This window comes from Siphateles boraxobius, unplaced genomic scaffold (assembly GCF_051911475.1).
Source record: "Siphateles boraxobius isolate OS27281-9 unplaced genomic scaffold, OSU_SipBor_1 72, whole genome shotgun sequence".
In the NCBI taxonomy this organism is placed as follows: domain Eukaryota; kingdom Metazoa; phylum Chordata; class Actinopteri; order Cypriniformes; family Leuciscidae; genus Siphateles; species Siphateles boraxobius.
Window position 1 is genome coordinate 2,007,808 of NW_027509200.1, and position 12,801 is coordinate 2,020,608.

At 38.1% G+C, this 12,801-nt stretch overlaps 1 protein-coding gene across 5 annotated transcripts in view; it reads right to left on the reverse strand.

The window, feature by feature from the left end:
* The window catches only part of LOC143724299 (NACHT, LRR and PYD domains-containing protein 12-like), a 575,203-nt gene that overhangs the window by 414,737 nt on the left and 147,665 nt on the right, over positions 1–12,801 (reverse strand). For 2 of the 5 annotated variants that reach the window (XM_077217285.1, XM_077217286.1), the window contains 3 exons: positions 1,477–1,650; positions 625–798; positions 222–383 (listed from right to left, as the gene is read on the reverse strand). In XM_077217285.1, the coding sequence (XP_077073400.1) occupies positions 222–383; positions 625–798; positions 1,477–1,650 (510 nt within the window). The remainder of the gene's footprint in view (positions 1–221; positions 384–624; positions 799–1,476; positions 1,651–12,801) is intronic. The other 3 variants (XM_077217288.1, XM_077217287.1, XM_077217284.1) reach the window with 2 other exon arrangements.

Genomic DNA, 12,801 nt, shown 5'->3' on the forward strand with positions numbered 1-12,801 from the left:
ATATCAAGAATTAAATTGTTGATATCAATAATTAAATTGTTGATATCAAAAATGTAATTGTTGATATCAAAAATGTAATTGTTGATATCAAAAATTGAATTGTTGATATCAAGAATTCATATCCTGGAAATGAATAAAAGTTAAAACGGCTTGCCATAGTTTGTTCACATATCAGAGGTAAATGAAGATCTCTTTAATATCTCAAAGTGATGTTTCCTCACCTCAGGACACAGTTTGAGTGTCGTAGCACATCTCTGAGCCGCTGCTTTGAGTCTCCTATCTTATTGAGACTCAGATCAAGCTCTTTTAAAAACTGCAGTGCTTTTGAGTTAGTCAAAGACTGAATTAAAGAAGAAACATCTGTAATGCCACAATTCCGTAAACTAGAAAGACACAAACAGAGGAAGACAGATTATATTACTGTACAAACAAATCATGAATGTGAAGAATTTTACACAAATATAATGTGAACTCAGACTCATTGTGAGATATTGAGAATAAAGTGATTTAGTTTAAAAAACCCAGAAAGTGCACTGCTATAAACAAGGAAACATAAGCCCCGCTGTCTTAAAATAAATTAACTTCAGTCACACTGTAATTGCTGTACAGTATAATGATACTAACTGTAGTTTCTCCAGCTTGAATTGTGGGTTCATCAGTAGATCACTGAGGTTTTTCACTCCTGAGTCTCCTAGATTATTCCAGCTCAGATCCAGCTCTCTCAGGTGTGATGGGTTTGATTTCAGAGCTGAAGTCAGGATGAAACTCTGTTTCTTTGTAATACTGCATCTATACACACTGAAGACAGAGAAATAACAATAGTTCACATCTATGATGATCATCTTATTGAACAGATACAGCAGCATTTAGTTTCCAATAGTCTGTTTTAAAACCCAGTCACACTAGTTCTGTCTGCAGGAAGATACTGTTTCTTCTCTTTCATTAACAGCTATTTATTTGACGTCTCTCTTCTTTATTCTCTGTTGAAAAGGCAGATTTCTGCAAGTACACGATCAGTACATTGTATAAAATGCTGGAAATTAAACAATTACTAACTAGATAAACTAGGGGCGACAGTGGCTCAGTGGTTCATGTAGGTTGTCTACAAACCGAAAGGTTGGTGGTTCGATCCCCGGTTCCACCTGACCAAGTGTCGAGGTGTCCATGAGCAAGACACCTAACCACAGCTGCTCCCGACGAGCTGGATGGCACATGCATGGCTGACACCCCCGTCGGTGTATGAATGTGTGAGTGAATCGGTGAATGAGAGGCAATATGTAAAGCGCTTTGGTGGCCATTGGGTCTGTGAAAGTGCTATATAAATGCAGTCCATTTACCATAAAAAAAACAAAAATGTGAGCAATAGGGAAAACCCAGAAAGTGCACTGGTGTAAACAATGGAACATAAGCCCTGCAGTCTTCAAATAAATAAACTTCAGTCACACTGTAATTGCTGTACAGTATAATGATACTAACTGTAGTTTCTCCAGCTTGAATTGTGGGTTCATCAGTAGATCACTGAGGTTTTTCACTCCTGAGTCTCCTAGTTTATTCCCGCTCAGGTCCAGCTCTCTCAGGTGTGACGGGTTTGATTTCAGAGCTGAAGTCACCTTAGAACAATCTTCATCTGTCATATAACAGCAGCTTAAACTACATTAGCAGAGAGAGAGCAGAAAATAAGACTCTTTATTCTGTAAAGTCACATCATCAGCAAATAAAACAGACAGAGGAAGAGAGATTAGGGATGCACCGATACTGAGCTCATGTACTCGTAGTCGTAAAAATGCTCTAATACCAGAAACCGATACCAGGCAGCGTGTGTACAGTGTGTGTGTCCAGACAAAGAAACACTGACAACAGAGAGTATAATGGGATAAAAAAAGAAGGCTGTCTATGAAGTAAATTTATCTAATTAGTGGAATATTACAGGAAATATAGTAAGGCCTATATAGCTGTGGTGCGCGAGCTTATCGAGAGCTTATCGCCCCGAAAACCAGCGTCTCAGACAGCGCGCGAATAATGATTTGAATTCTCTTTCACGTCTTGTGCTTGTACGGACAAATTCACACAAAATGATGTAAAACGCCCGTCTTGGCGTATCCTCTAGTAAACAAAGCAGGGGTGGCACGATCCGCCTTTTTTGCCTCCGATACCGATTCCGATATCTGGGATTCAGTATTGGCCGATACAGAGTACCGATCCAATAGTAAAATAATAATTAAAAAAACAGTGCCGAATTACCTAATAAACTGGATAGAAGAGAGTCGCTGTCTGTTCACCGGTTCTCCAGTCGCGTCAAAATAATGACCCCAAGTTTTTAACCCTCTGGGGTCCAGAAACGCGCCGGCGCGTTTTGCTTTTTTTTTTCAACATAGCAGCAACATAGACTTAAAATACTCCGTCATTTTTGGTCATATAAATAAAATCAATACATAACTATAAACTATAGAGGGTCTTCTTTTTTTGTGTACACTCACATTAACATCAAAACCGTGTGCTTTTGTAAAATGAAGAAAATAAACAGGGTGTGCTTTCTGCCTCTCTGTCTCCGTTAACTTTTTTTTCTGGAGCACGTCTCTAAACTTAAACAAAGCTCAGGGAATACTATTCACACAAGCATGAGCAATATATCTTTATAATCATTTAAGTTTGTACTTTTAAAATATCTAATTCAAAACTAAAATAAATATTCTCTGTTTATGTAATCTATAAAAAGAGAGAGAAGTGTCAGCCGATCTCATTATCGTTCTCTCAGCTCATTATTCTGCTAATGTGACACGCCCACGGAGAGTGCGCGGTATTCAAACGCAAATGATCTGAAGCAACACATGCAAACGTGTCAATGCCTCTCATAAACGCGATAACACAACAAATGTAATCATCAGATTAATGTACTATTTCTTCTTGTGAGGCTGTGTGAGGAATAATCCTGGGACATTTACCTCAGAACATGTGCTGGTTTATTTTCATTTCGGGGTTCAACGGATCCATCTGAGAAGTACGTTTTTTTATTATTATTGTTCTAATCGCGATATCATAGTGTATGTCAGGTGTGCCCAACCCTGCTCCTGCCGATCGACTGTCCTGCACAGTTCATCTCCAACCCTAATCAAACACACCTGAAGCAACCAATTAAGCACTTCAGGATCTGAAGCAACCAATTAAGGTCTTCAGGATCACTTGAAAATTAAAGCCAGGTGTGTTTAATTAGGGTTGGAGATAAACTGTGCAGGACAGTCGATCGGCAGGAGAAGGGTTGGGCACCCCTGGTGTATGTAAACCGCAAAAATACTGTTTAAATATGAATCGCGTCAATGTGTGAATGAATGAACTGAACAGTTTTTACCAAACCCTATTGCTATACTGAGATGAGTGAAAATCGACTGAAATATGTTGAAATAACGTTAAAATGTCTTTGTATTAGCAACGTATTAAACTGCAAATTAATATTTATATGCCCTAATATAGGCTCATAAAAACAACAAACGATATGCCTATGTTACAGACGAAATATGAAAGACAACATTTCGTTGACTAGTTTTGGATAGATTATTAACTGTTTACTGTAAACTAGACTACTGCCACATTGAATAAGCTTTTGTTCACCAATTTCTGCTCAAATGTTAAATATATTAGGCTATGTTTGTTTTGTCAAAAATAAAGTCATCAACTAGGATGCTATTATAGTGTTTGTTCCAATGTAGGCTTTATTCAAACTAATGAATCCATAACTTTGAAATATGTATGATAAAATGTATACTTTAGTTTTTACAAATAAATATTACACTTGAAATATCCATCTGAGAAGTTTTTTTTATTATTGTTCTAATCGCGATATCATAGTGTATGTTAACCGCAAAAAGACTGTTTAAATATGAATCGCGTGTGTGAATGAATGAACTGAACAGTTTTTACCAAACCCTATTACTATACTGAGATGAGTGAAAATCGACTGAAATATGTTGAAATAACGTTAAAATGTCTTTGTATTACCAACGTATTAAACTGCAAATTAATATTTATGCCCTACTATAGGCTATCATAAAAACAACAAACGATATGCCTATGTTACAGACGAAATATGAAAGACAACATTTCGTTGACTAGTTTTGGATAGATTATTAACTGTTTACTGTAAACTAGACTACTGCCACATTGAATAAGCTTTTGTTCACCAATTTCTGCTCAAATGTTAAATATATTAGGCTATGTTTGTTTTGTCAAAAATAAAGTCATCAACTAGGATGCTATTATAGTGTTTGTTCCAATATTTGCTTTATTCAAACTAATGAATCCTTAAAGCTCCAGTAGGTAGCTTTTGTAAACAAATATTTGTTAAAACTGTCATTATGTCCTGACAGTAGAATATCAGACAGATAATCTGTGAAAAAATCAAGCTCCTCTGGCTCCTCCCTGTGGTCCTATAGCCATTTGCAGAAATACACCGCTCCCGGGCAGAAACAACCAATCAGAGCCAGGAGGAATGTCTTAGCAGTGTCAATCACGCTCGTGTACGCGCTGATCACCCCTCTCTTGCACAGCGCGAGAGCGTACCGTCGTTCGTGACTCTTCTGTTCGAACTCAACGAACGAAATGACTCGAAAAAAGATTTGTTCATTTTGAACGAGTCTTTTTCGGAGTCATTTCGTTCATTCAACGAACGAAATGACTCGAAAAAAGATTTGTTCATTTTGATGAACGAGTTCGAACAGGACTAGAACGTGCATCACAGAACAGAGCAAGGCGAGCATTTGTGCTTATAAAACTTAAAGTTTTTTATTTATTTTTGAAATGACCGATCGTTTCGCTAGATAAGACCCTTATTCATCGTCTGGTATCGTTTAAAGCCCTTTGAAGCTGCACTGAAACTGTCATTTGGTCCTTGAAACGTTTGTGTCCTATTGAAGTCCATTATATGGAGAAAAAGCCTGGAATGTTTTTATCAAAAACCTTAATTTCTTTTCGACTGAAGAAAGAAAGACATGGATATCTTGGATGACATGGGGGTGAGTAAATTATCAGCAAAAGTTTTTTTAAAAGTGAACTAATCCTTTAACGTTATCTTACTAGCTATTTATAACTTATAGAAAGAGTGCAACGTTAGAAAGTTAGCTGCTACATGTATTGCAAAATACATAATGATTTGAGGACCAAGTTTGTAGTCAAAGTATCGGAAGGCCATAGTCAATGTAAAGCATATTGTTGATGTTTCGTCCCTATTAGTGAATGTTCCATAACTGTTTATAATCCGCCGTCATCGGCTGGTCCTGCTTACTAGCCTGCGCGTTCATGGCAGGCTCCGCTGTGGGGGAGGGCTGTATAGCGCAGCAGAGAGCAAGGGGGTTGGACCTGTAAGTTGTGCTTGTTCACATTTTCAGGCTAAGTCAACATTTTCTCAAAACTCCCTACTGCTGCTTTAACTTTGAAATATGTATGATAAAATGTATACTTTAGTTTTTACAAAGAAATATTACACTTGAAATATTGTTATTTTAATTGTTGCTGTAATTGTAACTTTTTTAATAAAATAGCAAACAATATATTTACAAGGTAGATGTAAACAAAATCTTAAAAAGTCAATATAAGCCTTGTCTTCAAATTATTTGTATTGTGTTTTATTAGTGACAAATTTGGGGAGAGGATAGATATCCAAAACTTTCTGAAAATACAGTATGAGAATTAACTACACAATTTCTAGAAATGTTCACCTTGGATATTATACAATTTGCAATCAAAAATACAAGTGGAAAAATACTATTTTTTTCTAGATGTTTCCAACTGTGAACCAATTTTGTAGTATATATATATATTTCTTTTCTTGTGTCCTTGTATTCTTTTTTGTGGCTCAGTGACACACCTGTGAAAAGCTCATTATGCAGGCTCATTAAGCAGGTCTTTTGTCTTCACAGGTGTGAATCAGACCATTATACATGAGTCACGCCCCTTTCGCATATTGCCTTTCCAAACAAAAAGTGTTTTACTAAATTTAAATCAATGTATTGTTTTATGTGAATGATTTGGCAGGATGATTTTCAAATCATTTTGAAGCAGAAATCCTAGGTGAGAACATCCATTAGTCAAAAGTCTTGTGGACACATATTTAGTATGTGTTTTGTGGCCTTATTTCAGAGACTTTAAGTTTTAGTTTTTTCAATAACCATGCATAAACAATATTCTCTCAAAAATACAAACATGTACATACATATTGCTCACGTATTATGGTAGCCCTGTTTGTGCTATATAGAGTGAATTTACACCTTTGCATTAACAGGTTTATAAATAACTGAAAAAAGCACAAATGTCAGAGCATGTCAGAACACCTCCAGGACCCAGAAAACCCCTCCGACCCCAGAGGGTTAAGCAAACTTTTTTTTTAATAACCTTTTACTAATCCGGGCCACCGATCAGTGGACCTTTTTTAAATAACCGTTTACTTTCCGCACCACCGAACTGTGGACCTTTCTGGATAGGTATCAGGTAGCTTTCGAGTATAGCGGTGGCCTACCTGCTGCTGCAAGCAAAACACCAGCTCGGAGACTCCCTGGAATTGGTCATCGCCGCTGCTACCGCAGTCGGAAAAGTCTCCTCCTGGACAGCCTGGACTCAGTTTGTCCATGTCATCGTGAAGTGCATCTGGGAAGCCTGAAACCACCCTTTGGCGCTGCCGCAGAGTTGAAAGTCCTTGTAGCTAGCATTCTTGCTACGCGGCTAAAAACAACCTGCACCAATTCCATGCCGCCGCCCCACCATCACTATGTTGATTTACTCTGTCAACCAGCTGGTGAGTCTCAACAGTTTCTTCACTCCAGCGTGCACTGCAGTGATTCAACAACTAGGCCTTCTCCGCCGTCCATGCTGTAGAAGTTCCCACAGAAAGTTTTTCTGCTCACAGACAAGTCTTACCATCCCGGTTCTCTGGTCAGCAATGCGAACTGTCGCTCCATGCATACGTCATCAGAGGGCTGTCTCCTACCGGATAAGTAGTTTGGAAGTCTCCATGGCAACACCTCTCAGTGAGCTGAGCACAGGGCGTGGTGGCGGCCTGTCAGTCATCCAGCGCAGCGATCTGGAGCTAGCTCTGCAACCATTACCTGAACTGTCTTCATTCGAATGCCTTGCATTTAAATGTACATCCCCTTCCCCTGTGCTGTTCCTTCTCATCTACCGACCACCAAAACCAAACCCATCATTTATCACTGAGATGTCAAATCTCCTCACAACTTTCTGCACATCTTCCGCCAATGTTATAATTTTAGGTGATATGAACATCCACGTTGACACCCCCTCCTGCCGTTTTGCAGCTGAATTTCTTCAACTACTGTGGACTGCTTTAACTTAACCCTCTGGGATCGGCAAACGCGCCGGCGCGTTTTGCTCGATTTTTTTCACATAGCAGCAAAATAGACCTAAAATACTCCGTCATTTTTTGTCATACAGACTTAAGGAATATGAAAAAATAAACAGTTAGATGTCTACTTTTTATGTGTCCAATTACAATCGAAATAAAACATTGTGTTTTTGTAAACTAAAGAAAATAAACAGGGTGTGCTTTCTGGCTCTCCGTCACAGTGAGCTTTTTTTTTTGGAGCACACCTCTAAACTTAAACAAAACTCAGCGAATACTATTCACCCAGGCATGAGCATTATATCTTTATAATCGTTTAAGTTTGTACTTTTAAATGATCTAATTCATAACAAAAACAAATATTCTCTTTTTATGTTATCTATATGAAGAGAGAGAGATGTCAGTCGTTCTCATTTCCTCTCATTATCTTTTAATGTGACACCCACGGAGAGCGTGCGCTATTCAAACGCAAATGATCTGAGGCAACACATGCAAACGTGTAAACGTCCACAACAACTCGATAAAGCACACCAAATTTAATCAGATTACAGTACTTTACGTTGTCTTGCGAGGCTGTGAGGAATAATCTTGGGAAATTTAGTTCAGAAGTGCTGGTTTTAGGGCTGGGATAAACAATTATTTTTTAAACGATTAATCTAGTGATTATTTTTTTGATGCATCGATTAATCTAACGATGCATTTTTCAGTCCGATTCGATTCTCGACCAATTAATTGACAATTAGCAATTTATACATGTTGATTTACATATCTGAATGAATATCCCTAACACTGCAATATATGTTTATTGGTCTTAAAATTCAAAAATAAAAGACTATACAAGTGCAAAGTAATGCATTCTTAGTCAGAGGTAGCATTCAATAAAACCTTGAAGCCTTGAAAACACATAAGCCTAGCTTGCTGCAAAAAAAAAGTGCAGTCTGTCACGACACATTAAAGAGCCACAAAATAGTAAGCCTATTTATGGTTTAATTTTCTTTGACTGACCAAATTTGAAAGTTTAGAATTTATTAAATGTTACCTTCTAGGTCCTGTCTGTCAGCGCATTGTCAGTGTCCTCTATGTATTTTACTTGCAGCAGTCTCGCACGCGCTTGGAGCTCGTGTGAATTGCACGTATTAAATGAAGTTAAGGAACAACCTCGATCCATCAGGAAATGCCACATAGGTCGCTGGCTGCATTTCACTGCGCTTCATGACATTTTTTCCTTTTGCGCGAAGAAGCCGTTTGCCGGAGATGTGTTAAAAGATAGCGGAGTCAGTGCATTCATGATTATTAGGCTGCCGGTATAATAATCATCCTGGCACCGGGTCTGAGTGAGTAATTTATTCTTTAAGATAAAATACTTTATTTTACTCATTTAAGACTGCTCTTATGAGGACACTCGACAAAAAGGACAGTTTGGCATAATTTGTGTGTGTTATGGTTCGTTGAAGCCCGAAAGAGAACTCGATACTGACGCACATTTTTCTGTGGGTTGTGTGTGTGTGTGTGTGTACTTTAGAGGAACGAGTGCGTGCCACCTTGCACTTCTGATAGTCTGAGGAGCCACTCGTGTTCCTACTACTCCCCGGCGCCGGCATCTATGTTTTGGATCTGACGAATCGACGCACATATTTTGCGTCAACGTATTTTTTGCGTCGACGTCATCGATGAAGTTGACGCGTTGTCCCAGCCCTAGCTGGTTTAAATTCATTTCGAGGAGCAACGGATCCATCTGAGAAGAATAGTACGTTTTTTTTTATTATTGTTCTAATCGCGATATCCTAGTGTATGTAAACCGCAAAAACACTGTTTAAATATGAATCGCGTCTGTGTGTGAATGAATGAACAGCTTTTACCAAACTATATTGCTATACTGAGATGAGTAAAAATCGACTGAAATATGTTGAAATAAAATGTCTTTGTATAAGCAACGTATTAAACTGCAAATTAACATTTATATGCCCTAATATATCATAAAAACAACAAACAATATGCCTATGTTACAGACGAAATATGAAAGACAACATTTCGTTGACTAGTTTTGGATAGATTATAAAGTTAGACTATAAAAATAGACTACTGCCACATCAAATAAGCTTTAGTTCACCAATTTCTGCTCAAATGTTAAATATATTAGGCTATGTTTGTTTTGTCAAAAATAAAGTCATCAACTAAGATGTAATTATAGTGTTTGTTCCAATGTAGGCTTTATTCAAACTAATGAATCCTTAACTTTGAAATACGTATGATAAAATGTATACTTTAGTTTTTACAAAGAAAGATTACACTTGAAATATTGTTATTTTAATTGTTGCTGTAATTGTAACCTTTTTAATAAAATAGCAAAGAATATATTTACAAGGTAGATGTAAACAAAATCTTAAAAGGTCAATATAAGCCTTCTCTTCAAATTATTTTTATTGTGTTTTATTAGTGACAAGTTTGGGGAGAGGATAGATATCCAAAACTTTCTGAAAATACAGTATGAGAATTAACTACACAATTACTAGAAATGTTTACCTTGGATATTATACAATTTGCAAGCAAAAATACAAGTGGAAAAATACTTTTTTTTTTCGAGATGTTTCCAACTGTGAACCAATTTTTGTAGTATGTGCCTATATATATATATATATATATATATATATATATATATTAGTGCTGTCAAATGGTTAAAATATTTAATCGCGATTAATTGCATTAATGCCATAGTTAACATTTTTATCTATTCTAAATGTCCCTTGATTTCTATTTGTCCCATCATTTTTTCTAATTTTAATGCTCTTGTCAACATGGAAAAGTGGATCGGCAGTAAGTTTGTTCTTAGCTGTGGTATCCATGTGCTTCTGTCTGAAGTCATCCATTGTAGAGCTTAGATCGGGCCCAAAAAATCAAGCCCGACCCTACCCGAGACCGTGCACATTGTGTCCGAGCCCGGCCCGGCCCGACACATTAACTGTAATTATGAGCCCGAGCCCGATTTAAACCCGGCCATTGTTTTAATACGTAGGTCGTTATAACTGACGTTCTTAACGTTCTTACTTTCTATGTTACTTTCTCCCGCCCGCAACATTTTTGTCCCGCTCCCGCCCGCAAATAGACTTTTTTTTGTAGGCTACCTCCAAATACTTTCGCCTACGTGTCGCCACCATACACATCAGCATAAATGCTCCTGATAAATTATTTGTTATTAAAGCATTAACACACAAACCACTGTTATAACATAAAAGCAAACAGGCTACTGCGTGCATGGTTTGTCATGACTGAATGCGCGCAAAGTGTGCTCCCTTAATAATTCCTAAAAAGCTGACATCAGTTCATCGCGATCTCACACATCTCTGTTATTATCAATGAAGCTGACTGCACAATGAATCTTTCATAATATATACAGTTTTGTTTTGTTATAATTTGAGGATTTGCCAGCATACAGAATTCAGCACTGAACAAAAAGTCAGTTTTGAGCGGTGAGGGGAGTCTATTTTAAATGCATCTGATTGGCCATTGCATTCAAGAAATCAACACATATGTCTGTGATTGGCTACATCGCTCAACGCTGCAAACATGTTATAAAAATAAACTCTGGCCTGTAAATCGTTTCTATTTTGTTTTAGTTGTTCTTGTTGCTTTTCTGCAACATATGAATAAAAATGTATTAGTTTTTATGTATTATTCATAGATATTTCTAGTTTGCGGAAGTCCCGCGTATCGTTTTATTCTCCCGTACCCGAACACACAGACTGAGTGCATTACCGCCCGCGCTCACACTCAGCCATCAAATCTAGTCCCGCGGCGCACTCTATTGCGTTGAGAGTGCAGTCAGTGCACGTCTCTAGATCGGCCGTTCGCGCCATCCACTCAAAACTTAACGTTAGCCTACTACTCTTTGGCCGGCGCACAAGCCCAAACAAGTGTGTGCGGCGTGCCTGTTGTTTTGTTTCCGGTGTAGCTATCCGGTGTGATGTTGTAGTTTTTCTAACGTTACTAGTTGTTGCAACAGCATGTGAAAAAAACTACAAAGTTTTCTAGGCCAAAAAGAACGTTAATCTCGCGATAAAAAAATTGACGCCGTTAAAATGTGTTTGCGTTAACGCCGTTAATAACGCGTTTAACTGACAGCACTAATATATATATATATATATATACATTTTTTTTTGTCCTTGTATTCTATCTTGTGGCTCAGTGACACACCTGTGAAAGGCTCATTATACAGGCTCATTAAGCAGGTCTTTGTCTTCTCAGGTGTGAATCAGAGTATTATTCATGATTCACGCCCCTTTCGCATATTGCCTTTCCAAACAAAAAGTGTTTTACAAAATTTAAATCAATGTATTGTTTTGTGTAAATGATTAGGCAGGATGATTTTCAAATCATTTTGAAGCAAAAATTCTAGGCGAGAACCTCCATTAGTCAAAAGTCTTGTGGACACATATTTAGTATGTGTTTTGTGGCCTTATTTCAGAGACTTTAAGTTTTAGTTTTTTCAATAACCATGCATAAACAATATTCTCTCAAAAATACAAACATGTACATACATGTTGCTCAAATATTATGGTAGCCCTGTTTGTGCTAAATAGAGTGTAATGACAACTTTGCCATTAATATGTTTATAAGCAACTGGAAAAAGCACAAATGTCAGAGCATGTCAGAACACCTCCAGGTCCAGGAAAACACCTTAGACCCCAGAGGGTTAAAACAACTTGTTGGTGTCCCCACACACACCAGGGGGCATACCTTGGACCTGGTCATTACAAACTCTGCCCCTCTCACCAACCTGCAGGTGAATGACTTAGGTGTGTCTGATAAAGGCCATTTCTATGGATTTGCCATCCCCATCCAGCCTCTGCAAGCCTAAGCGGAATATCTGTTTCAGAAACCTAAAAAACATAAACCCAGAACTCTTGGCAGCAGACTTTAAGCATCTTTCCATACACTTTTCATCAGCCGACGAAGCAGTGGACTACTACAACAGCCATCTGAGCAGCCTCCTTGACCCTCATGCCCCTGTTAAAACAAGAAGAGTCACCTTCATCCGCTCAGCATCCTGGTTCACAGATGGTCTTCGTAAGATGAAGGCAGAAGGGCGGGTCCTTGAGCGGCGTTTCAGAGCCTCTGACCTCACTGTCCACAAACAAATTTACCGGGAGCAACGACAAAAATATGCACAGTCCCTCAAAGAGGCAAGGTCACAGTTTTACTCCGATGCCATCAGAAACAGCCCAGGAAATTCCAAGCAGCTTTTTTCCACTATAAACCTTCACAAACCACAATCTACCCCACTTACTGCCACTACAGAAGAGCAGTGCAATAAATTCATGGATTTCTTCACATCAAAAACTGCATATATTCGCTCTGCCCTTTCTGGTCCTCCCACCCAAACTGTTCCTCCAACATATAATGTCATCAAATCTCTAAACTGCTTTGCTGGGGTTTCATCAGAAGAGGTGCAGAACATC